At 34.8% G+C, this 26,066-nt stretch overlaps 1 protein-coding gene across 1 annotated transcript in view; it reads left to right on the forward strand.

The window, feature by feature from the left end:
- The window catches only part of LOC139741202 (regulator of G-protein signaling 7-like), a 95,065-nt gene that overhangs the window by 33,819 nt on the left and 35,180 nt on the right, over positions 1-26,066 (forward strand). The window contains exons 5-9 of the mRNA XM_071651792.1: positions 7,723-7,787; positions 8,650-8,726; positions 18,781-18,937; positions 21,998-22,081; positions 25,090-25,155. Coding sequence (XP_071507893.1) covers positions 7,723-7,787; positions 8,650-8,726; positions 18,781-18,937; positions 21,998-22,081; positions 25,090-25,155 — 449 coding nt within the window. The remainder of the gene's footprint in view (positions 1-7,722; positions 7,788-8,649; positions 8,727-18,780; positions 18,938-21,997; positions 22,082-25,089; positions 25,156-26,066) is intronic.

The following is a 26,066-nucleotide window of genomic DNA, read 5'->3' on the forward strand; positions in this document are numbered from 1 at the left end:
AGTTCTAGGAGCCCATTAGCAGTATGCCATTTGTAATTTGGCATAGTTCTTACTTAATTTCCAATACAGAGTACAGTGACAACCACATCTGTGTGGAGCTTATTGTAGCACTCCAGCTATAAAGAATCCATTATCTTTTTGCCTTGCAAATAGTGAGTCAACAGCTATTCCAGCACAAACACTAACTGTTAAAGAGAGGAGGGCACTGACAAACTATGACTTATCATTACTTAAGATAGGTTGAATCTATACTTTAATTGGAATGATTAATTTGATTTATATATGTTAAAAACTTTTTACAGATCTTTCAGAAATCTGTTTACACTTCTTGAATACAGGTATGTTTAAACTGCATTAGTTTTACAGCCTTAATGACATTCTAGATTTTTTTTTAATCAATGGTTGTGTATAGCAGTTTTTAGGAGTCGTCAAAGTGTTCTTGCTGCTTTTCCAACACATTTAAATCTTGGGGGGGGGGGGGGGGTGGATAAAGCTTGTCATATACAGGACCGGCGGAGCGTTTTCAAAAGTGTGGGGGCCCACTTCCGGGTTTCATGAGCTAACAAGCCCCCCCCCCCCCCAAAAAAAAAAGGTCTTCAGTGGAAATATTTAGAGCCAATTACGTACTTCCGGGTTTAAAAAAGTGTGGGGGCACAAAGTAATGACACCTTATGTATTCCTTTGTATGGTGCATAAAAAGTGTGGGGGCCCGAGCCCCCGCGGCCCCCATGGTTCCACCGCCCATGATATAGTGCTGTAAGGTTGGTGTAAGGACAGGCTGTTTGTTTCAATCTCATATTAGCAGCAGTAATTCTGCTTGTATATTGAAAATATATTTTTTAGCAAAAGGCCCTGTCTTGTGCAGAATAAATTTGAAGTGATGGGCTATGAATAAATGATGAATATTACATTACAAGAAGGCTGTGATGGCAGATAATATTGAGCACCATTTATTTGCATTATCAAAAAGCTAGCATGACTAACAAGCCTATAAGCAATATACATGAAATTATATTTAAATGAAAAAAATGGATGTATATTTGTAACTGTACAGTTCATAGCAAACTCAAGATGATATCATGTATCAAAAGCTTGAAATTTGTATGATCTGAGAAATCAGGGGCTGTCTTCTGAAATATTCATGAGCTAAATTCATTCAGGGTTTGATAAAAGGGAAAGTGATGCAGGAGCAAGTTGGTAGAATGCTTATGGTATCATTTCATCATTAATGAATACTGGTTAACCAGAATTTCCTTGATAACTGACAATAAAATCATTTGTAATTGATCAGCAATCCATGCATAATACTAAATCAAAGTATTAAAGAATGCAGCATCTTTGCATAATTTTCGCGAATCGGGACTTTCCAACAATTTCATGAGTGAATGAATTCGCAGTCAGGGGTGTACAGTGATGAACAGAAAAATGTATGTGTGATGTTGCATTCATGTTGTCACAAAAAGCACCAGACTTGCAAAATTCGCAAAAATAAAAAACCTCGGGAAATATATGGCGCATACAGAGTATATGGCAGATTTTTTTTTTCCCCACACACCAAATCTTGGCACTGTCTTATGCCAGCTCTCTTTGTGGCCATTTATATGTGTGTGCATAGAGAGATGAGATAGAGTAGCCCTTGCGACATAAAATCTATTAGCATTACTGCATCCATGCATTTTCTCTTCATGACCAGAAAAATACAGGGGCTGCTCAGTTGCTACATGGAATATGTGTGTACAGACACGCGTTATACATTTGTATGACTGATTTCACTTGCATCTTTTTGCACTGCTAGCACCATTTAAGACTCATGTGTGTGATTTACATGTATGTAATTTTTTTCTGTTGATGCCTTCGAGGTGCTGGTTCTTGCTGCTCCAAGGAGCATTGGAGATTTATGTCTGGTTGTCATTTATAAACAGAACTGGAATTTATGTGTTGCACCTGCCATTTGCATCGCAACCGTCTGTGTTTGCATTTCAACTTCAAAATCTTTTTCTTTTTCGCTTTCTTTCATTTGTTTATGTTAAATTAAAGATGACGACAGGGATATGAATGGCATAGCAACTAAAAATCAGATTTTAGTAAGACATATTCCCAATCAAATCATAGCCAGTATAAGAGCAGTCCACACAGGAGTGAAGAAAGGAAATTGGCATGGCTAAAAGTGTAGCATGATGAATATTCTATAGGCTATGAAAATGACAAAATGGATCTTAAAGGAAGTACCCCCTTTGTAGACCTCATTTGAATCAATAAAACAGTTCTCAGAGCTCAGGTCTGTTTTGTGTATATGTGTGTGAGATTGTGTGTCTGCACATACTTTATGTATGTTTGCACATGTGTAGCTATCCTTTGTTTGGACATGCATGTTTTTGTGTGTAGTGTGTGTATATTTCTAGCAATATCCATATGACATGTCCTCTGACATGCGGTGTTGGCAGGCTTCATCTTATTGGTTGCACTCTGATGACTTGAACCAACATGGTATTGTTTGTTTGTTTTGTTTTTCTTGTGAAAATCAAATACTCTTAGATTGCAACACTGGGTTTTGAGTCTGCAAAGGCTGAATTGAAATTGACCCATTCGAATTGATCTAAAGAATGGAAATCAGATAATCATAATATTTTTTTAATATGGAAAGCCATATTTCATCTTAATGATTCTCAAGAGAATTTAATAACCACCCTGATCTAAATGAAATTGCATCACGCCCATATGGCTTGAAGTTCAGTAGACCTTCAGTAATTGACAAATACAACAGAACTTGCTAAGGGCCATGAACGCATAACAATCTTATTCCTGCAAAAACGAGTGCACTTGCAAGAAAATTCTATATTTCCAGATAAAGAAAAAATATGTACATATATTTTGTTATTTACTTGGGACCACCTGGAATATCAAGGAAAACTTCTAGATTGGGGTTTTGTCCTATCAATCTAAATGCTTTACCATGGTACCAGTGATATTTGGCGAGAATTGTTTCTTGCTGATGATTGCAGGAAAAAAACAACACATATGAATAGTTACCCAAATAGAAATATTACGACCAAGTTATTCAAGTGTCAGGGAAGCAAACGTGCGGCATGAGATTTCTACATTCTGTGTGTCGGGGAATCAGGAAGGTAACACACTGAGCATTGCACAGAAATTAGAGTTAGAGAAACCCTCAAAGTGTCTATTGAATTGTATTGTAGGCTCGTGATTCAATTCTTGGGACTGAAAATTAAATAAAAACAGCTATAAAGTCCTGTGATATTTGAATGCCAGACAGACTTTTGGCATGTCCCTCTTCAAAAAATTTGGATTCCAGATCACTGAAAAAAATCTTTGAATGCTGGACTGATAATCAACAGATTAACCCTCCAAGACCCAAAACCACATTTCTGTTGCTTGCTGCTGTTATCACTTTATCATAATATTTACTATTCCATTTTAGTGTTTCATATGGTTAAAAAAAAAAATCTCTTCCAGTTGAGACACTTGTACATACATGATTGTTTGCTTGAAGGCAGAACTTTCAAAAGCCTCTAGACTGCTTAATTTAAGAATGATTCATAACTTGGCAACATACTTTTGAAAAGTTTTTGTAAGTTTTGTGCAGATTTAATGAATTCATTTCATTCTGTCTAATCTATCTCCAATGTAAGATATGCACTGATGTTTGGAGACGTCATTTAGATGATTTCCCTTAGTGTCAGATGAGTATAGAAAGTTTTAAAAAAAAGTTTCATCCTTTTTCATAATTTTTTCCCATGCTGAGTTGAATTGTAAGAAAAAAAAAGCAATAATGTAAAGGTAAGGTAAAAAGGTATTTCCTAGTGATTAATTCTCCAAAAGTTTGCAAGTTGACTGATATTTGGGAAATTGACAGCTTCCAAAAATATTGCATTGTGAGACAAATGCGCGGTATATTGTAATAGTGATATTGTCTTTTAAGTCCCAATTTATAGAATATCATGCTTGAATAAGTAAATGAAAGTGAGCAATCTGTGGATGGCAATGAGAATACATCCTTGAAGTGGAACTGATTTTTTTTAATGTCAGAATATTCATATATATATGAAGCACATTAAAAAGATGACATTTTCTTCTCTTTGGTACTGTTCTGACCCCCACACACATAAATACATACATCAACGCAAACATACATACATACACACATACATACACACATACATAGGATGCACCCAGCCACAGAAATATTGAAAGATGAAGATATTGTGGATGAGTAAATTATCAAAGGGAGGCAGATGATTAAGACGACTGAGAGAATGAGAACATATTCTCTGTTTGTTGGGATGTGGAGGTGGGGATGATTTAGAGGAATAACATTGAGAAACATGATCATGCTAATGAAGATAATGTTATAGTGTCGGGGGTTTGCAGGAGTACAGATGGAATAGGTAGGAATCTTCTGTCAAGAATTTTTCAGTCATGCATTCCGACTAATTCACTATTCATGAAGATGAGACAGGCATTACCTACATGCACAGTAATATGCAAGTAGCATGCTTCATTATGTATCGATCTGAACTACAATGCAGTTTAGCCACAGTGATCATGAATGTGATGAAGATATTCAGATTTATGTAGAGACACATATATTGATTATATATATATATATATAATATAATATATATATATATATAATATAATATATATATATATAATATAATATATATATATATAATATATATATATATTATATTATATGATTATATATGATATATACTGTATATATATATGTGTATGTAATAATTATATATTGTGAATACATATATTTATGTATAAATCTTTATTAAATTCTAGTTCAAATTTAATTGAACATATATAATATGCACACATTCACACATCGGGTAACAACTGCTTCATCATCAATATAAATGAAATATATATTTCTATAAAAATTCTATGATGAAAATATAAATATTTAGTTTATGATCCCGACAACAAAGGAGTAAAAGGCAAAGTTTTTATTCTTTTGTAATGCAAAGTTGTGTGAGTGCTTCATGATTGATCCTTCCACTGCTACTGCAAACCTGTTCCTTGTGTAATGTGAGTGGAATTTTGAGATAGTGGTTGTAAAGAGGGGTTGATAGCAAGGACATGACAATTGACATGCATTTATGACATAGCTAGTCTAGGGGAAAGAAGAAAAATGGGATGCGTAGTGGGAAGGTACTTAAGAACTATCATGTGGTAGCACAGACTAGGTGTTGCAATGCCTTTAAAGGGTAATTGATTGCTTTGAACAATCACAGCATTTGGTGACTCTTTCAGGATGAATAGGGTATTAATACAGGCATTCTTGATGATGTTAAAACCCTCACTGTACAGTGCATTCAATTTCTCGTTAATGTTCTTGCTGTCCCTTTCTTGGAGGAAAGCTAAATCAAGTGTCTTAAGCTATGTATTGTTCTTTTGAAATCAGTATCTAACAAGCTGTAATAATTACTTTTGTCAAGCTACATCCTTTCATCTAATCACTAAGTGTCCCAGCCTGTTATGATATTAAAATTAGCTTTTGATGAAGCCCCTGATTAAGGACTCCTCTTATTTAGTACTAATGGGATATCAATGGTTGAAAAAGAGAATCAATAACGTGCCAGGCCATGGTTGCAGCTACATTGTTATCTAATGAGGCATAGATTACTTTTAAAAAGGGCACAGCCATTCATGGAACAAAAGGCTTCATGAAACTGCAACCTCTAACAAATTGTGCGATACATGGCTAACAGACAATGCAGTGGTCTCCAAATTTTTTCATTAAATAAACAATATAACCATTGGCTCTATACTTCAAATGAGACCTCCTTGCATATGATTGCAAAGTATTCATTCATGAAAGTGTTTTCCTGAATGTTACATGGGCTTTGATCCTTTGCATGGCAAATAGGCTATGGATGCTAATTTGATGGGCATTTTGAAATTTTGACCAATGCAAAGGAACCCTAGGGTATTGAAAATTACTACCGAGAAGGGCAAAGGGAGAATTAGAATATTATGTTAATTCATATCTGATGAAGATTTCAGTGTGTAAAAGGCTACGAGTCTATTGTGGGTGAGTGTATGTGTTGGCTTTTTTTTACATACCTATGTACATTCCTAGATACCTTCAAATATTGACTTTTTTCCATAAAAACATCTGCTTATCATGGACATACTCTGGCAAAAGGATGGCTAGCACATTCACACAGAGCAAAGCTGCTGGCACTATTTCATTATTTGACTGATGCAAACATGGTGTGCATAGGTAGATTTTGATTGTTTAAAGTTGACAATCTGTTCAGTTGTCTTTCCTTTATCCATGCTCGGCAGGAAGAGTGTAGTAAATCAAATGCTTCCCTGATTTCAGCAGTTTGATTTTCTGTTGGTAGATAATGGACACAATACATTTAAGGCGAAGATCATTATAAAGTCATTTAAAGGGATGATAAAGTATTATTTGAGGTAGAAATTCAGCTTTTAACTTTTTGGGAGATACTTAGAAACCACTTTATGAAATGTTAAAAATCATACAATTCTAAGAGGAATTCAAAATTTATTTGAAGATAATTGGTTTTGAAATGGCTTAGATATCAAAAAACAAAGTAAAACAAAGCAATCTTAATAAAAGATGGGTCCCACCTTTTAATAGTATCACTTTTTTTGGATGATTTCGGATTTACCTTTTTTATTTTACAGCAGAACAGCATGGACATATCAAGATTCCCCATTTTAATCCATTTTAGTAGCATTCCTGCTTGACTAATTCGTGAAAGCCATGCATCGTTGCCCTCCAATGAGATCTACAAGAGTAGCAATCACATAATGGATCATTAATATGGAATGGATGATTGATAACTGTTTCCAATCAAATCGAGGGAAAAAAAAAGGGGTTATTTAGAAAGAGAGATCCGGCCTCCACAACTTTTAAGGTGATGTAATGTGAATGCTTGCATTGCCTACTCAGCAGTAAAATGAAAATGATTTTAACACAAATTATACACAACCTGAGCACAAAGATGCTACACACTGATATTCATGTGTACATTATATGTGTAGATACGTGATACGAAATGCGCAAAAATGTCAACACCGCGAAAATTTCCATTTTTGCAGCAGTTGGATTAATCATTAGTTAGACATATCATTAGGAGAGGAATGGGTCACAATGATTACTAACTCAACAACATCTCCACATTGTTAATGCCCTCTGTTTCAACTGAAGATTTAGTGCATTTAAAAAAAAAATGGTGGTGATTTTATAGATTGTTAATCTCACAGGATATAGTTATGTCAAACAGCAACATGTTCTTCCACCTACAATAGAAAGCTACTTTCTCAACACATTATGACAATCTACCTTCTTCCAGAGCTATAGGTTTAGCTGAGGAAGATGAAGTTCCAATGGCATTTCCTCTTCTAGGTCAAAGTCTTTACCCATGTCTTCTTCCAAGGCAATGGTAGTTTGTGTGGGCTGCTCAGACAGAGATTGTACCTGTGTTTTACATTTGTTACCTACCTATCACTTTCGATTGTATGTGGACTTTTTTCTTAAATAATGATGAGAATACGTAAATATTTACATTATTGTGTGATAGTGTATGTAAACCTTTGAAGGTATCATTGTGAGTTCTTGGCATCCTTTGATGTGAGTGAAGTTTGCCTCTGTTCTGTACTAGCTTGATTACACTAACTCGTTTTCTTAATTCTTGTTTCATGCTTCTTTCAACACAGCGGTATACCTGTGCAAACGAACTATGCAAAACAAATCAAGACTAGAACTTGCGGACTATGAAGCAGTAAGTAACGAGTTGTCTCACTCTCACATCACACTTTTAAAAAGACATTAGAATTTTATGTGTGAATATTAGTTGACCTAAAGTATTTCTCATATTTCAAGTGCAGTTGTATTTCATGTATGAACATAGGTACCTTTTAAGCAGGGCCCCATTTCATAAAATGTTGATATGATGCAACTCTTGCTGGAATGGCAATTGTCATGGTAGCAACAAGAATCTGGCTTCCTGATTTGGCTGTTGCTATTGGAAGATGCCATTCCAGCAAGAGTTGCTATCCTAACATCTTTCATGAAATGGGGCCCAGAACGGTAAAAGTATTGTTATGATGGTGAAGTGAAGCTATTTAATATTACATGTAATGGGCATGTCCTCCCCCTTTTCTTAATAACCATTTGTGACAGATAATGGCAGTATCACTGACTTAGTCATAAGAGCACTATAAGTGGTACACATCTGCTAAAGAAACAAAGTCTTTTATACAAAAGGGACTTCTTGCAAGGCAGTAAATGATGTCCTTCAAGTAATCATGTAATTTTTTACAGTGGGTTTCCAGTTCAGTTCCTAAAATACAATGGCCCAAATGTGTTCTGCCCTAATGGCCAGTAGCATGTTTACAATGATAGTTTGCAGAAAGAAATGGCTGCACGTTTTCCAAGATCACTGAATTTTTTTGCAAGTGTGACTTATCCCGCCTCTGCCAAATTGACTAAACAGGATGATTGTAAAGTTCTTGACATCAACAGTAAATATTGATCTAAGTGCAATCTGTATGATAGTTTTGTATATTATCAGTCTAGAAATCAATATATATCAAGAGTCATGTGTTAATGACAATATTGCTAATACATCACTTTCTCATCAGGAAAACCTGGCCAAACTTCAGCGGATGTTCTCTAGAAAGTGGGAATTCATCTTCATGCAAGCTGAGGCACAAGCAAAGTGAGTTGGTTTCATTCCTTAAGTTACATGGTAATCTGGATATATATGTTTTTATGTGATGCTTTCACAAAATTCCTTACTGTCTTTATTATTAGGAATACAGTAGCATAAATCTATACAAAATCATTATGAATTTGCCTTCTTGTTATAGAGGTTCAAAAGTATTGATCAACTTTCATGTAGATAATCTGTTATGCTGATATAGTAATGGCATGCTAATGTTCAATGCTATCAGAAAAGAACTCATTTGAATTTCAGCTTTGAAGCAATTTGTGTGCGTACATCACAATAAGACAGGTGTATTGTGTTTCTATTTACTACTTCCTGAAAAGAAAATCAAAGCTGCGTGATGAGTTTCTTTGATCTCTTTTGCTGTGATTTCAATAGTCCAGCGTAAAGATGGTCATCATATCCTGCAAAACATATTTAAAAGCTGTATCTTTTTTATTTTAAAGGACAAGTTCACCTTCATAAACATGTGGGTTGAGTGAATGCAGCAATATTAGTAGAACACATCAGCGAAAGTTTGGGGAAAATCTGACAATCCGTTCAAAAGTTATGAATTTTTGAAGTTTCTGCTCAGTCATGGCTGGAAGAAAAGACTACTATAGCTTGTGATGTCACATGTGTACAACGATATAAAGAAAGAATAAAGGAAATTCAACATATTTCCATTTTTCTTGCATAACAAAAGAGCACTCGACTCCTCTCTTTCAGAAGGCAGGGGGAATAATATTACCCTTAACATACGTCAGTAACAAGTCGAAGGAATGTGCACTTTGTTCAAAAAGTAAAGTTTTGTGAAATTCTCTTTTTATTTTCCTTATATCGTTGTACGCATGTGACATCATACACTGTAGTAGTCTTCTCATCCAGCAGTGATTGGGCAGATACTTAAAAAATTCATAACTTTTGAATAGACTGTCCAATTTTCCTCAAACTTTCACTGATGTGTTCTACTAATATTGCTGCATTCTTGCAGTCCCTATGTAAATGAAGGTGGACTTGTCCTTTAATGTGAGACAGTCGTTATCACTGTTTTCATATCTTGGTGAGATATCATACGCTCTGTCTCTATCAATGTTTGGGGAAATTCATGACTTTAGTTTGTGTTTGCAGTATTGTATATACAAGCATTTTATAATTATCAAATTTTTCACACAAACCTGATAGAGAAAAAAACAATCTTAGATAAGGCAGTATCTAATATTAAATATGCATAACCATAGTATGTTTGCCAAAAGTCATCAAGAAAAACAAGAAAACTTGGCCATGTAATGAAGTGTACCTTATGGTAAATCAACCACAAAATACATTTTGCACAAGGACTGCTTGAAGCAGGTTTTTTCAACATGATTTATGTAATGTAGACTCAATACCAAAGCTTATATGACATTATTGCTTAAAAGTTTGTGAACACTGTGTTGAATTATTCTGTACAATTCAGTTGTGAGGATAGTGAGTGAACCACTGTTCATTGTTACCTGGTGAGCCTTTTGTCAGATACATGGGGAATTACCTTCCTTTAGAAGCAAAATATCAATTTGCAATGTGATCTTTTCTCTTACCTGTTCTGCATTTTGACATGTGAGGAATTAGTTGGGAATTCTTCACAGCAGAAGAAAATTTTTAAAGGTGATGATTGTCCATAATGAAGAGTCTCAAAAATGAAATTGCAGTATGGGATTTATCTTATCCACTTAAAATATTGAGTAATACTCCAAGCTAGATCATAGTATTATATCTACACGTGCAAGTACATCTTGTAGACTGCCTCCTTTAGACATCTGTAAAGAAGCCTCAAACTATTCAAGAAAGTATAAGGAGATGCAGGTATCAATTCTGATCATATTTCTTAACCACTATATCACAGTGTGATTTTAAAAACCTTAGCTTCAATGTGTCTATCTTTCATTTTCAATTGTGGAAACTCAAAGGGCTTTCAATGGAGGGTAATAATAAAAAGAGAGAGAAAAAAGAGAGATGAAAACATAGAGACATGTAGAAAAAAGAAAAGGTAATTTATGAAAGTCACTTATCCAATTAATAAAATTCTCTGCATGTATACAATGTGTGAAATATGAACTTTGTTGAGCACAGGTTTAACAATGTCTAAGTTGAGATTAGTTTGTTGACAGACAGGTTTCATTAATCACATCATAGTCATTGGAACCAGCTGCACTGCGCAATTATTATCTTACACCAGAAAGCAAACCATTAATGAGCAAAGATACAACTTTATGTCAGAAGAACCTGTGTGAGCTTGACTGATATTTAACTTTTGGTATGTTATTGGAAAAGTATCTCCCCTACCATAGCAATATCAATTTGAGATATATGAAGTAGAGTCCAAGTAGTGTTATTCAGCTGAAATTCATAGTACGATTTAAAGAGCTACATTTGAATGATTGGTTTCCAAGTTATGGAGCGATATACTGTAAAACGAGAAATTTTCGCGTGCATTTTAATTTCGCAAATTTCGCGAGCGCAAAAATTCGTGAAATTAAAATGCACGCGAAAGTTTTTGTCTACACTACATGCATTGAACGCCAGTGGCAATTCGCAAAAATTTCATGCCACGAAAAAGGTTGTCGGCTCCAATTCGCGAAAATTTCATGCCGCGAATATATCATGTTTTACAGTAGTTCTTTTGTGGAGACTGCAGTACAGTTATGAACAGTCTTTTGAAAACAAAATGCAGAATATGTTTGCATGTTGAAGATGATTGTTTGTCTGTATTTTTTAAAGTGCAAGTGAGGGTTGAAATTTCTTTTAATAGATTTCAGGATGTCATCTTGCTGTCAGTGCTATCTTATCTGATGCAAACTACAATTTCAGAATTTATTAATAGATGCTCACTCATACACTTCGAAAATTGGGGTAGGGCTATAGGAAGGGGCAATTCCTAGCTGTCAATGTGGTTACATGGAATATTTTTCAGTAAGAAACCTGTAAATTGAACAGGAGGGAAAAACAACAAAACACAAACACCAGCCCACGCTTACAGCCATCCTAAAATATCTCCTTTCTTATTTCTTTTGGGTGCCGTGAAGCTCAAAGTTTTGTTGGCCATGGGGGAAGGAGAAGATGCCATAAATGGTAGTGATGAGCAAAATTGTCCAAGAAAAGTTGCTAAATACATGGGGTGCCATGGCAATAAACTGTAAGAAGCATCATCTTCATCATCTGCATGACAAGCTCTTGTCTTGGTGAGAGAGACAGAACTACGTCACATGACCCCCACGCACGCCATTGCTGTCGCTTGTTGTCTTCATAATGGAAATGCTTGGCAAAAGCTCCGGGGCATCTGAGAACACTGCATACAAGAACACATAAGCATGATCAAACACACACACACACACACACACACCACACACCTCCACACACACACACATGCGAACACACACACAACAGCATACTATGAGAGACACTCGCATTTATACACTTACTCATTCCCACTTGCATGCTAATGCTGGCCTGACACACACACAGGAACACACTGCAGAGCCAACCTGCCTCACCTACAACACACACATTTGCAGATACACAGAGACTCAGACATACACACACACACACACACACATACACAAGTATACACAATTACACAAAAAAAGCCACAGGATGCAAGCTGTCTGATAGTAGGGCATGGATGGAGCCCACACATAATTTTAAATGCACGAGACACATGGTGATGAATGCAGAGTACAAGGGTATGCTGTCCTCATATTTAAGAGACCCTTTTTTTCATATGAATCACACATGATCCTTAGCACTGCAAAGCACCACTGCAGGTCAGAGCTGTAGAAGCACAATATAAGCGATAGAAAAAGTCCAGAGAATCATATAGTTACAGATTAATTCCTTGTGAGGAAAAGTTACTTTTTAGGATTAATTTTTCAGAATCATAGCCGGTAGAATGAGTACCGCACACTGCATTTATATCATCTGACTGAAAGCAAGCATGTTATTCATGTTTGTGATTTTGAAATATAAAAGTAAGTGCTGACTACATTAAACTTTATTTGAAGACTGATAATTCAGTAAATATAGCATTTAGATCAATAGAGAAAGAAATATGAGGTTCATAAGTGTGTGTGTATATATGTATATGCATGTGTAAATGAGGTTCATATGTGCATATATGTATATAAAAGGTTCATATAATGTGTATATATAATATGCATATATATATATATATATATATATATATTTATGGGACTTATGGTAATACATAAAAGATAAGGAATGTTCTAAAATTGTAGAATGACGCACATCTGTACAAGGTAGATTTAGCTCAATTCAATTCAATTCAATTCAAAGTTTATTTCACTTTTCGACAAATCATATATGTTACACTTCTTTTACAACAGAGAATAAGGTAAACAGAACATTATGCAATGAAAAGACTACAATAATTGAGGACCTTGTAGTAATTATACATTGTAGAAAAAAAAAGAAACAGAAGTGGTCAAAATGAAGTACATGTATAACCTTGCTTAAAGTGCGAAAAATGGAGAGACCCACTAAAAAGACAGAGCTTGTAGAATGTGGGCCCCTCTGGAAAAGAAAAACACCGATGGGAAGATTAATTGGAGCATCATGAATACAAAAGGAAAGAAGGAAGAAGGGGAAGAAATCTAGAAGCTTGTAAGAAATCTTTTAAGAAAGCTTGAAAAAATCTAGAAGCTTGTAAGATTGTGCAAGTCTTTTTTTTTAATGCATGCGGAAAACAGAGGAACGTTATCGTTGTATTTAGAAAGCTTTCATACATGAACCAAAAAAGCTCTATTGGCTGTATTAATATTATATAAGATGCACCAAAATTATTCATTTCGTACACAAGATGAAAGTATGGTTATTCATATATATATATATATATATATATATATATATATACATACACAAGTATCCCTTACTTGTCACCACATTACCCTCAGAAAGTCAAAATCATGAAAGCAGGAAAAAATGGCAAATCAGAATAATTTGAGAGAAAATGTGAAAAAAAAAATGTTTTCTGAAATCTCAAAAGTTTGACATATATTTGCATCAGTGTGAATTTCTATGCATAGAAGTGATTTGAAATTTGAAACTATTTTGTCCTGACAAAACATGTCAGCGATGTTTTTTGCTTGAATATTTTTTCTTTCGTACATCTTGCTCCTATCCAACTGTACAATTGAAATCTTCAAAACTGTTTACCTGGATATATATATATATATATATATATATATACATATATATTGTGACAGCATTTTAGAAAAACCAAACTGGACATATTCACTTTAAAAGATTAAAGTCTAGAGAATTTGATAGTTTTTTTTTTCATCAATAGAATTGATACCTGAGACTTTTTAGGTTGTGGTGATGGATCTTATATATAGAGAATTCAAGATCCTCAACTGAAAGAAAAAAAAAATCCAGTTTTATATATCTTTATCGTTATATTATAAGCACAAATTTGAAATTTGTGACATTTCATGAACAAAGCAACAGTGAGATTGAAAAGGTGGACAACTCCAAGGCAAGTATTACTAATTATCAACTGGCTATTAATTTCTTGGTATTCCCATTTTCTTTTTCTTTTTTATTCGTAATCTCTGTAAATCATAAATTACTCCTTGTTTTTATCAGATGGCAGATGGCAAGGAAATTAGTGTACTCGCTTTTCCATCATTCATGATGTATGAATATCAAAATGCATTAATTGTGAGTGATTAAAACATACAATATTACATTAAAGTGCTTATCATAATAAGATAAGGTTAGATTTTAAATCATAAATTACTCCTTGTTTTTATCAGATGGCAGATGGCAAGGAAATTAGTGTACTCGCTTTTCCATCATTCATGATGTATGAATATCAAAATGCATTAATTGTGAGTGATTAAAACATACAATATTACATTAAAGTGCTTATCATAATAAGAAAGATAAGGTCAGATTTTATGCTGTACAAATATTGATAAACATAAATGATTGTGTCAGATCTGATCACCACTGTTGGGGTGATATAGAAGTTTTGAAGAACCTAAGTACTGCAAATCCTATTTTCCAAAAAAAAAAATCAAAGATTTCCTGGAACACAGCTTTTGTTTAGCAGTATGATCAAAATATTTTGTAGTCTTGCTGATAGCATGATTTGTTATTTCAAACACCATGGGACATTTCAACTATATGATATCATATCTTGTAAATTGATTACACAACTTTACATCTTTCAAATTCATGAAATTCTTCCATTGAGATATTTTCATTACAACTGATTGACAAATTGCCCAGCATCGACATACTTTATATTTACTAAAGTTACGTCGATGTAGGGCAATTTGTCAATCAGTTGCAACTCTACATCTCTTCTTGTGTTATATTTGGAGAAATGATGCAAAATTAGATTATCCCTATATGAAGATATGACATTTATTAAGCAGAAAGAGCAAAATGTATGATGTGTGGAAAGAGATTTATAAGCAAACACTCACAAAAATTCATGTACCTAGTATTTAGTATCGGTCATATGAATTTGTACAGGTTATTTGTAACATAGCATTAACCCGTTGAGGACAAATCCTGAGTATACTCGGGCAGGTATCTATGGGGAATGCGTGTTGTAGCAAAATCAAACCGTACTTAACTTGTTAAAAGAGTGCCTCACTCAAGTCCTCTTAGTCACATCACTTTGATGTGATTCACATAAAACTCTTTTTCCTCTTTAGTTTGGTGTTTGAAATGATTTATCTTTCCAATAATTGTATTCGTTAATGATTCTACCAAGGGTCAGTTCATTTTAGTGCAGCTTATTTTTCACATCCCGCCAAACAATTGAACATACAAACTAATGTATCTTTAAAATTATAATCATCATAATGGAAGGGATTTAACATGGTTTTCAACAATTTTCCACATCATTGTCATGAACTTGGCAGGTTTTGGGGGGAAAAAATCCACTGAAAAGCAATTGTTTTAGAATGTGGCTTTGTAAAAGGAAATTATGTGAGAGCAACATTGGGAAACACACAAGAAAAAAAAATTGTGACAAATATGTGCACATGAAAGCATATATAAAATACCTTATGTTATTAATCTTTTATTCCCTTATACAATTCATGAACAAAGTGTGTTCTGCTGTGTGTGTGTGTTTGCATTAAGTGAGGAATTCTATCAAAAGGCCATTACAGGACTGTGTGTAGCGAATTTAGGTGGGTATTTTATAATCCCTAGATGGAAGGTCATGAGATTTTCTAACATGTAATTTGTGTTACCATTAGGAACAATTATTCCCAATTTGTCTCAAATTGTACCTGGTATTCTACTTCAGATTCACCTAGTGCGTCAAAAGCATCTTTCATCTCTGAAGTTCTCAGAACTTGACAGCAAATCTGAGTACATCAAAATTCATGCACGCAAACATTTCCTCAAATGCATGTCATGTAAGCCCACAGAGACTCTGTACTTAAAAGTGTGTGTCATACCCACCATCAATTATGCTGCGGAAGATGTCCCTGCTACTGTGGCATGGTGGGCGTGAAAGGGTTAGTACTCCCTCGTGCTGCAGTTTCTGCTCAACCCTTTTCCAAGAAGCATGTTAACTCAGTCCTAGTGCAGGGAAATCCTAAACCCATTCTAGGTGGAAAAATGTCGCTTGAATTTCCCTCCCATGGAATTCCAGGGAAGGTAAAACTGTCTCGCACATTTAGATGAATCGTCCCTGTGCTGCTGATGTGCATGAGCCATAGGAATGTGTTATTTCAGTGCAAGCAGATTCAATCTCCTGCAGCATGTCTGATTTATCAATCCGACATCTATATTTACAGCCAATGCCACGTTAAAGGATGGCCAGAATCCATAAGCTTATGCTTTTACCATTCTCTCCATGTTTGGAAGAGAATATAGAAGTCATAAATGTACAAATAACAATATCAGTTCTGAAAATAACATATTGCCAGATAGTCTATTTCACATTTAACCCACTGAGGACGAGTCGCGAGTATACTCGGGCAAGTATCTATGGGAAATGCGTGTAGTAGCAAAAACAAACCGTCCTCAACGAGTTAAGCTACATTATGCTTCAAATGTTAACTTCTAAAGCCCTACTGACCTAATAATAGCTCTTTATCCAGATAACTACCCATAATGAAAATAGTTTAATTTTCTGCTTGTCCCTAGTAAAGTGCATTAATTCACACAAAATATATGACACAATTGCCTCAAGAAATCTGAAAATGTGGTTCCTACTGATATCACTACAATGTAACAATATGTAAAATGTTGAAATGACATAACTGTCTTATCTTATGTCAAATTTTGATTTTGGTGAACTTGTACATTGAGCTCTATTAAACCTCTTCCATAAATCTTGTATTTTCCAAGTGAGTAACAGGAAAATGGTCTCAGGGGGCTAGACATGGTTTCTGGAAGTTTCAGCATATAAAAACTTGTGTTGTACAATGTCTATCCTTGACAAATATTTTTCTAAATCTTGCCATGACTATATCATAATGTTCATACATCCCAATTTTTGTTTGATTCTGATATACTAAATATGAAAGGGCACTTAGTGAGTAAAGTATAAGGACTTTATGGTCTTTGTCTGTTATAAAATCTCGCCAACAAATATATGAAGAGTAAAAAACCGATAAGTCCATATATCCATATATATGAAGAGTAAAAAAACGATAAGTCCATATTTGCCAAATGGAGATATTTGCGATTAAAGGTCAAGAAAAATATAGAGATTAATAAGGAAATTTTTGCTTCTTTTGACCATGACTTCAAAAATGTACCTTCATGTGTAGTGACCAATATATCATTTAAAAGGTATTATTTTGTACTTTATGACAGAGACCGTACTTCAAATTCTTAAAAAATGGACTTATCGCTTTTTGCGAACAAACTCTTCATATCTTTATGTATATATGTACATATGTCTTATGAACTATTTCTTCACTTTCTTGTGTCACGGAAAAGTCATTATACATAACTATTTATCTGTCTCTTCATCTCTTTTTTTTTTTGTGTGTGCTAGTTGATCAATTACAGACGAAAAGCTTACGCATTTTTTTTTTCTGCTAATGCATGTGGGGAGGGTGGGGTACACTTTTTCTTACTCTTGCCATCCTGTTTTTGAAATTACAGGATGGCATGTGCATATGCTGTGCCAGTTTGTCTTGACACACTTGGAACAGCAACATAGCTGTCTACACAACATGCATTGATTCGACATGACTATGAGTGGAATTGCTTATTGAGGATGAATGATTCACCAAAAGAAAATTAGTGTTAAAGCATAAGGAAACTCCTTTTAAAAGTTCTGCATTTTGTGACATAGTGCCTTTGGGATTTGGTTAATATGGTATTCAATTCCAGGTGTTCAATAAGAAAGAGAGAAGTGCAGCTATTGTAAACTTGTTTGATAGAATCTGATGGAAAGGTCTAGACTACTGCGGAGAGCTACACCACACGTTCACTTTGTAGTGTACCAAAGGAATCATGATTTACCATGTGGTGTATAAAAATGGTCCATGCTCCACAAATTAGTTATTCACATGTAATTTTAATGTTTTAGTGCCACTGTGATCACAGCATGAGAAATATTAGTAGTTTGATTGTAACACTGTTTAAAGGGTGTGTACAGTTCTGGTCGAGGTGAGGATTTAGCTTTTAACGTTTTGCGAGATATTCAGAAACCACTCAAAGAGCATGCAGTTCTAAGGGGTATCAAAAGTTTATTTGATGAAAATCGGTTTTGAAATGACTGAGATATCCAAAAACAATGTGAAACAAAGAGATCTTAATAAAGTTGTGGCATGTCGCCTTTTATTATTAGCACTTTTTGGGATATCTCAGCCATTTGAAAAACAATTTTTATCAAATAAACGTTGAATCCTTCTTAAAATTACATGCTCTTTCATATTTCATAAGAGGCTTTTCATTATCTCACTTAGGAATGTTCAAAACATGAATCCCCACCTCAACCAGTACTGTACAGTCCCTTTAAACATACCTGTATCATGGCCACTTTTCTACTGCCCTTACCCTAACCCCATCCACTATATAGAGTTGACAAGAAGAGAGACAAAATGGAGAGGAAAGTGCTGGACAGTCAAGAGAGAGCGTTCTGGGATGTCCATCGGCCAGTGCCAGGCTGTGTTAACACCACTGAGATGGACATCAAGAAGCTGAGTAGAATCAACAGGACATTCAAGAAGAAGAAGGTGAGTGCACTTCTCTCATTAGCAAACTTTAAAATTGTACGATCAATTGATTGCATCGATATAGATGGTATCAATTTAAAACAAGCTGTAGAAATGCATTTTGTCAGAGCACCTGTCAAAAATGCATTGCCAAAAGGGGAATTCCAGTGCAGTTGAAAGTTAGTCTGAAAAGAAGGAATGATATTTTCTAGCACAATAATGAAAATTTGATCAAAATCAGATGCAGAATAAGAAAGTTATGACATTTTGAAGTTTTTTAATTTTTCAGGAAATATGTCTTATCAGTCAATAAGTATGCAAATAGTGAAGTGATGGTGTTATTTCCTCACAACTTGCCATATATTTGTACATGAAATTTCTAAATTTCTAGTTTTCCATTCAAATGCAACAATACCCCAGTCTCAAATTCTGATTAATCTATAAACTGATCATTATTTTTGAGTTATTCAATCAGAAGTAACTTTATGTTTTACACTTTAATAACAGAAAATTGAACTTTTATCATTCTTTTTTGGTACATGATCACTAGAAAATTGTGAGGTAATGGCATCATCAGCTCACTCATTTGCATATGAAGAGTTTGTTCGCAAAAACCAATAAGTCCATATTTGCCAAATGGAGATATTTGCGATTACAGGTCAAGAAAAATAAAGAGAATAATTAGAAAATTTTTGCTTCTTTTCACCATAACTTCAAAAATTTACCTTTATATGTAGTGACCAATATATCATTTAAAAGGTGTTATTTTGTACTTTATGACAAAGACCGTACTTCAAAATCTTCAAAAATGTACTTATCGGTTTTTGCGAACAAACTCTTCATATCTATATCAACTGTACAGGAACTGTTCAGCAAAAATTAGCGAAACTCAGCAATTTCATAAGTTCCTTAATTTTCATCCGATTTTGATGAAATTTCAACTGTTGTACTCATGAGATTTTACTTTTTCTTATCAGACTAGTAGAACTTATAACTGGACTGAAATCCCTCTTTAGATTTACTTTACTCTTTTATCCGTCCTTGCCTTTTATGTTTTTAGTACACCTTCATTCTGTCCTACTTTATTCATTTTATATGAATGTACCTGTCTAGACTCGATGGTAGACATGATAGATACAATAAGACACTTGGTAAAAATGTAGCAACTCACCTTTTTGAAATTCACTTTTATGTCTTTTTGTGTGTAGCTTGTCTGACATATCAATAACACAGGAATAACACTTCCTATCGTTCACATTAAGTTAGCCTGTCATTTCTTAAAGAAATCCTTGCTCCCATTTTATACACGCAGGTATTTCAGTATGTACAAGACAGGAATTCAATTGTTGAAGCACATCATGGGTTTTAAGTATTTCAAGTATAAAGTATGTGACTTCATTGACAAAAAAAGAAGAAGATTTAAAGCATCACGGTGGTGTAGGATCCACTTACAAAACTGATGAGGATACAGAAACTGGTTTATCTACTATAAATCAAATCACCAAAAAAAATATTTAAAGTTGAACATCAGCTTAGAATGTTTGAATTTTAACTTGTTTCATCAAATTGATTGCTAAGGTATGAAAATACTTTTGCTAATACTAAAATTAAGGTATAAGACATTTGTTTCTTTACTAAAAACAGACATAAAAGATGATGTAGGATGTTTAGTAAAAATTTGCTAATGAAATAATTTGCATTATGATTAAGTTGGTATATATCTTAGGACACTGATGGTGAATGGCAAATTTTTAAAAAGACAAACAAACATTACCCACCTCCAGCAGAGAAAGGTATTAGCTCTCAGCGCGAGTATTGGAAGATGTTAAGATTTTTAACAATTTTTAAAGAGACTGATCCTTTAATTTCTCTTTGCTTGATGGACTCTCTTTCTCTAAGAACCACTCAAATGAATCCTTTCTGTTCCCTGGGAGCCTATTGAATGTGTGCAATTGTTTCCTTGCCAAGCTGAATGCCCTCATTTACAATTACTGCACTTCACACACAATGGGGCACGTGTACGTTAAATTAAACAGCAATGTGTATTCTCTACATGGATACGCTAAATTAAACAGCTGCGAGCGCATGCCGCGTGGGCAACTGAGCTGCATGGCAGGCCATTGAGGTATTGTGCTGTGTGGCTGATCTGGTGTGGGGAAGTGATAGCTGGAGAGAAGTGATACCTTCTGACACACAAAGATGCTTCTATGAGTCTGTGGGGGTTTCACGAGGACGTGGGTACATGCATCATATACGACGCAATTTGCTTGTAGTCGGGCAGTGCGGGACAAACTATTCTACATTGTGTAATGGTTGAAAATTTGACAGTTGGAGGGTACATCAACAGATGTAGAATATGAATGCTGCTGTTTCCTATTTGTTATGAGTTTTGCTCAGTGAGCAACCTTGATATAGTCCTCTCTGACTGACTGCTGTATGATGATGACTTGCATGTATGTCATGATTGAAAGTCTGAACAATTTACACGTCATAATTTGACAGTCATAACCAAAGTATAGCATGTGACAAAACATGTTTGTTAGTGCTCTTTTTCCCCCATTTTAAGATGCAGTCCATATTCATACATTATTCAGTTAGATGCTTTATCAAGATTCACATATTCAGTCCACACGGGACATGATATAGCAGGGTATCCTGAAACCTTTGCTTGAGACAAGAAAGTAAAATCCTGTCTTGCATAATTCAAAGTGATTTTATTACACTAGGCCTCCATTGTTTTGCTCATGTCTGACTGTGGGTGCATTCATCTTCAAAATTATATTCATGATTTCATTTTTACTGACTACTGAAAAAAAAGGGGAAAAAATGTTGACAGCTAGGGATTGTTTAAACCTCCATGATGTACATTTGCAGTCACTTTTGCACTTTTTGTGTCCTGAACCTGCATTGCCTATCCAGGACTGGTCCATTAAAATCTTAATTCACCTTGAAGCCTCATTTATATGGGTTTAAATCAAAATCTGTGAAATTGTTTGAAAGTCATATGGTAGGTGTGATTGTGTGATTAAACAATAACAGGAGATGTTTGAGTAAATTTACCTCATTTGTGTGTCACTGTAGATCAACACACCCAGCGAAGATGGGGATGGGAGATGTCCGTCAGACTCAGACATCCAGTCAGCTTCTGAAGAGAGCAAGAGACAGGTAAAAACTCACTTCTCATGCCCCCACTGGTGCACCGGTTCCGATTTGCCTGCATGATAACTTGTACAAAGAGTGGTCGCAGTCTTTACTCGAAAGTGGTGCAGTATAATGTCCCCCGACATATGTTGTCCTGATATGGCATGTGAGAAATGAACACTTCTACACACTTCCACTCTGGCATTGTGAAATGAGTGAAATATGGCCAAGCATGTTGGCTTTACTTGACAGTTTGCAATTTAGTTCAATGGATGTGGGCAATACATTCTGGTAGGTATTAACAAGTGGCTATCTGTACACTCTGAAGTACATTCTTTTTGCCAAATGATGTATATGGGAGACATAACAAGGGTTTATTCCAAGATACTTTTGTAATTATAATAGTGAAAATCAAGTTGCATTTGCTGATTAATTGGTAAATTGAGAGCTGTAAACAGATTTGGAATATGCAGCTGACCTGAGATAAAAAATGACTTTTTTAACACCAAAGTTTCCTTTGCTATACAACCTGATAGTAATAAGGAAGTGACATTTCTGTGATACATTCTTCAGCTGTATACAGCCTCTTTTCTTATCATATACTTGACTCTGTCACTTTTCATTACATCTCCCCAGATATTCTATGAAAGGTTTTGTGATATACTTGTACACACTGTTTTCACACATGAACTTGTTATACTTACCATTTATGTATATCTTAGCATCTTCCCCATCTTCAATCTTTCATATCTGGTAGATCTATATCTTGTAAGGTTCATGTCGAGCTCACATCAGCTATGAACAAAATATGTACAGGCCATGTGCAAGTACAGTCCTCCTTTAGAATCTAGTTTCATTCAAGGTGAAGTTTGATGTTGATGAAGTCAATATTATATTACAAAATTAAGAGGGGGGAGGCATGTTTAAATCTTGATACAAAGACACAGGAGCACACACACGCAAGATGTGAGGTATACCAAGGGAGAAATGGGTACTCGCAGTTCATGCAGCCTGTGAACAGGCCTGCATTTCTGTTCTCACCAAAGAACTGCATGATGTATGTACTATGCTTACTAGGATGCAAAGGATCCCATGTTATATTTCTGTATCTTGTTGCCAGGATGGTGCCGAAGAATATGCCAAATTTTTCCCAGTGAATTATCTGCTGTTATCTATCTTTGTAAAGCTGTGAATTTGATGAATGAAAATTGTTGGACAAATCACATTGGTATTGACTTGTATGTTTATCTGAGAGAAGAAAAACAAATCCCAAGCAATGATGTATGTCGCTACTGCTTAGGCAATGGCTGCTGTGCTTTCAAGCAAACAACTTGTGCAAGAGGTAATTTTTGTGAATATATGTTGTACATTTGTCACATGGGATCAGGGGCATGGGAATTATTTGTGCATCACCATTGTATTTTCGTCAAGGGCCACTCGAGAGGGTTTTTTTTTTGCATCTGGCTTCTGCTTAACATATATTCGAGTCTGAAACATTGAGAGATGGGATTACTGATTTTGTGTTCTTGGCTAAAAATTGGCATCTTGCATACACCATCGATGGCATATTGATTTGACAATTATGATTAATTGTTGCCTCTTTCTTGTTTGTGTTTTGGCATATGAGTGACACATTCACCAAATTCCAAGACCTGTTATAAATTGAAAGATTTATTTCCATTTCTTGAAATGAAATTGGAGATATTCATGCTTCAGTGATTACATTAGTTTCAAAAAGGTCTGAAATTTTGTAAAAAAAAAAAAAAATCAAGCCAGTGATTTCAATTATACAAAAAGTAATTTCCAATATTTGGAAAATGAAAGTGATTTGTGCATATATTATTGCAAATCAGTCCTTTGTCAACTGCTAGAATATCAGCTAACCATGCTTAATGTTATATTTGGAGACTTTTATAATGAGGTAATGCCTGCTGGTTCATGTCACAGAGAAACATCCTTTATCAAGAGATTTACGTAAAGTGGTGCATCCCTCTTTTACCTTCCGCTAGAAATATCACAGATATTCCTAGGCAGCAAAGTGTCTAGTGACGTGCGTGAGGGATTTGTTCAGATGTCAGAGGGCTACTTCCTGACACTGAAAATCATTCCACCTTTGCTGCGTTAGTTATATATTGGCTCACTCTGTGTGTTACCTTGCATGCCTAGACATAAATTGCATTGACTCAAATGTCAGAGATGAAGGATGCAAACAAAATCTGAGGCATTATTTCATGGGACAAGTTAATTTTTTTTGGAGGCTCTGGGTATATGCATTTACTTCCTCTTAATTTTATTTTCTTTCTATCTCTCCTCTATGTTTTTGTTTCCCTGTAATCCTACTTTTCACACTGTGTTTCATGTCATGACGCCCGAATGGACCTCCTATTTTGCACTATCACATACTTGCCCAATGTGGTTTTTATGTTTATCTTACACATGTCTCTTCCCAACTTCATTCTTTCTCTCAACTGCTACACTTTCCTCGTCAAAACATTTACCCTTCTCAATAATATTCATTGATTCCTTTCTTATACCACTCAAATGTCACAAATCTCTACTTCTTCTCAATGTAATTAATCTATCTGACACTTTCCTATGGATCATAATCCATTTCTCCTTGTGGCAATTATGATTTTTTTTTTCATCCTAATTGGAAACTCTGGTTTATCTCACTTTCTTTATTCCCCTGACTTCACCTTCTGCATCTCTGGTACTCAAATTTTATTCTCTTCATTCCATGTTGTTTATTTCTTCCCGTCTTTACCATATTGGTGTACTTCCAATTAAATCAATACCTACCACATACTTTCATTCAAAAAAACTCTTACCCATTCTAATTTATCTGTATCATGTACATCCTTTCTCTCTCTTTCTTCTCATATGTCTTATATCTGTATATATTTCCCCCACTCACTCCATATATTTGTGTTTGTTTATCTCCTTGTTTGATTTTGCCTGCCTGTATAATCCTTGTGTTTCTGTCTCATCCTGCGCCCCCCCCCCCCTTCATCATGTCCATTGTCATCCAACAGGAGTCATCTCATCATCATCATCTGCACTTTGCATGTTGCTCACCAATTCTCTTCCTCACACGCAAGGTATGTATATATATATATATTCCTATACAAGCTGCATTGATGTACATTTATGTATACATGAATATATATGTATCTTGTAAATATATATACACATATATGACCTGTCATCACATTACTCTGATAAGTTGCAGACATCAAAGTTGAAATGAAAGAAAAAGGTGATTTCCCTAAAACAGAAGACTTTTCTTAAAGATACAAATCAGACATTCAAACCACTTTCTGTCCAAATTTCAAAATCTTAAAAGGGGTTGTAAATTTGAAACATTTAGCTTTAATGAAGCATATCACAGCCAATTTTCTAAAGATTCTCTATCTCTGGTGATTTGCTTTCTTGCTGTCTCTATAGTAGGTAGGCCATACTTTGAAGTAAACTTGAAGAAATTAAATATCAGCAGAAATAGTACTAGGAGGACTGGAAATAAGAAGCAACGTTCATCAGGAATACTCAGTCACTTCACCAGGCTTTTGTTGTGATGAGTCATATTCATATATGTATATGTATATACATATTATTCACACACAATGTATACATAGCTATGAGCAGCATGCTGCACCGATATGGCTACAGTTGATGAGTTATATTTGTGGATTATTCATGGATGGGCTATTATGTATCTTGTCTTTGTGTCCATTGAAAATAAAGCTTTTTCTAAGGCTTTAGTCTTCATGGCATTGTTTCAGGGGAAAAGATTTACTGTCGACAAAATGTGTGAAATACAAAGAAATGGAATGAAAATTAAATTACATGTCCTTCCAAGAAGCAAGGTTAGAGATCACTTGCAATATTTTGATGTTTAGCTAAAGTTGAAAATATCATTTAACTCTTGAAATCTGCATGAGTAAAATGACTAAAATACATGTGTACAGTACATCTTATGCTCAGTATCCTTTCTCATACATCCCAAGATTCA

Source organism: Diadema antillarum, unplaced genomic scaffold (genome assembly GCF_040938485.1).
Source record: "Diadema antillarum isolate AM-2024a unplaced genomic scaffold, OU_Dant_1.0 seq00000910_RagTag, whole genome shotgun sequence".
Taxonomy (NCBI): domain Eukaryota; kingdom Metazoa; phylum Echinodermata; class Echinoidea; order Diadematoida; family Diadematidae; genus Diadema; species Diadema antillarum.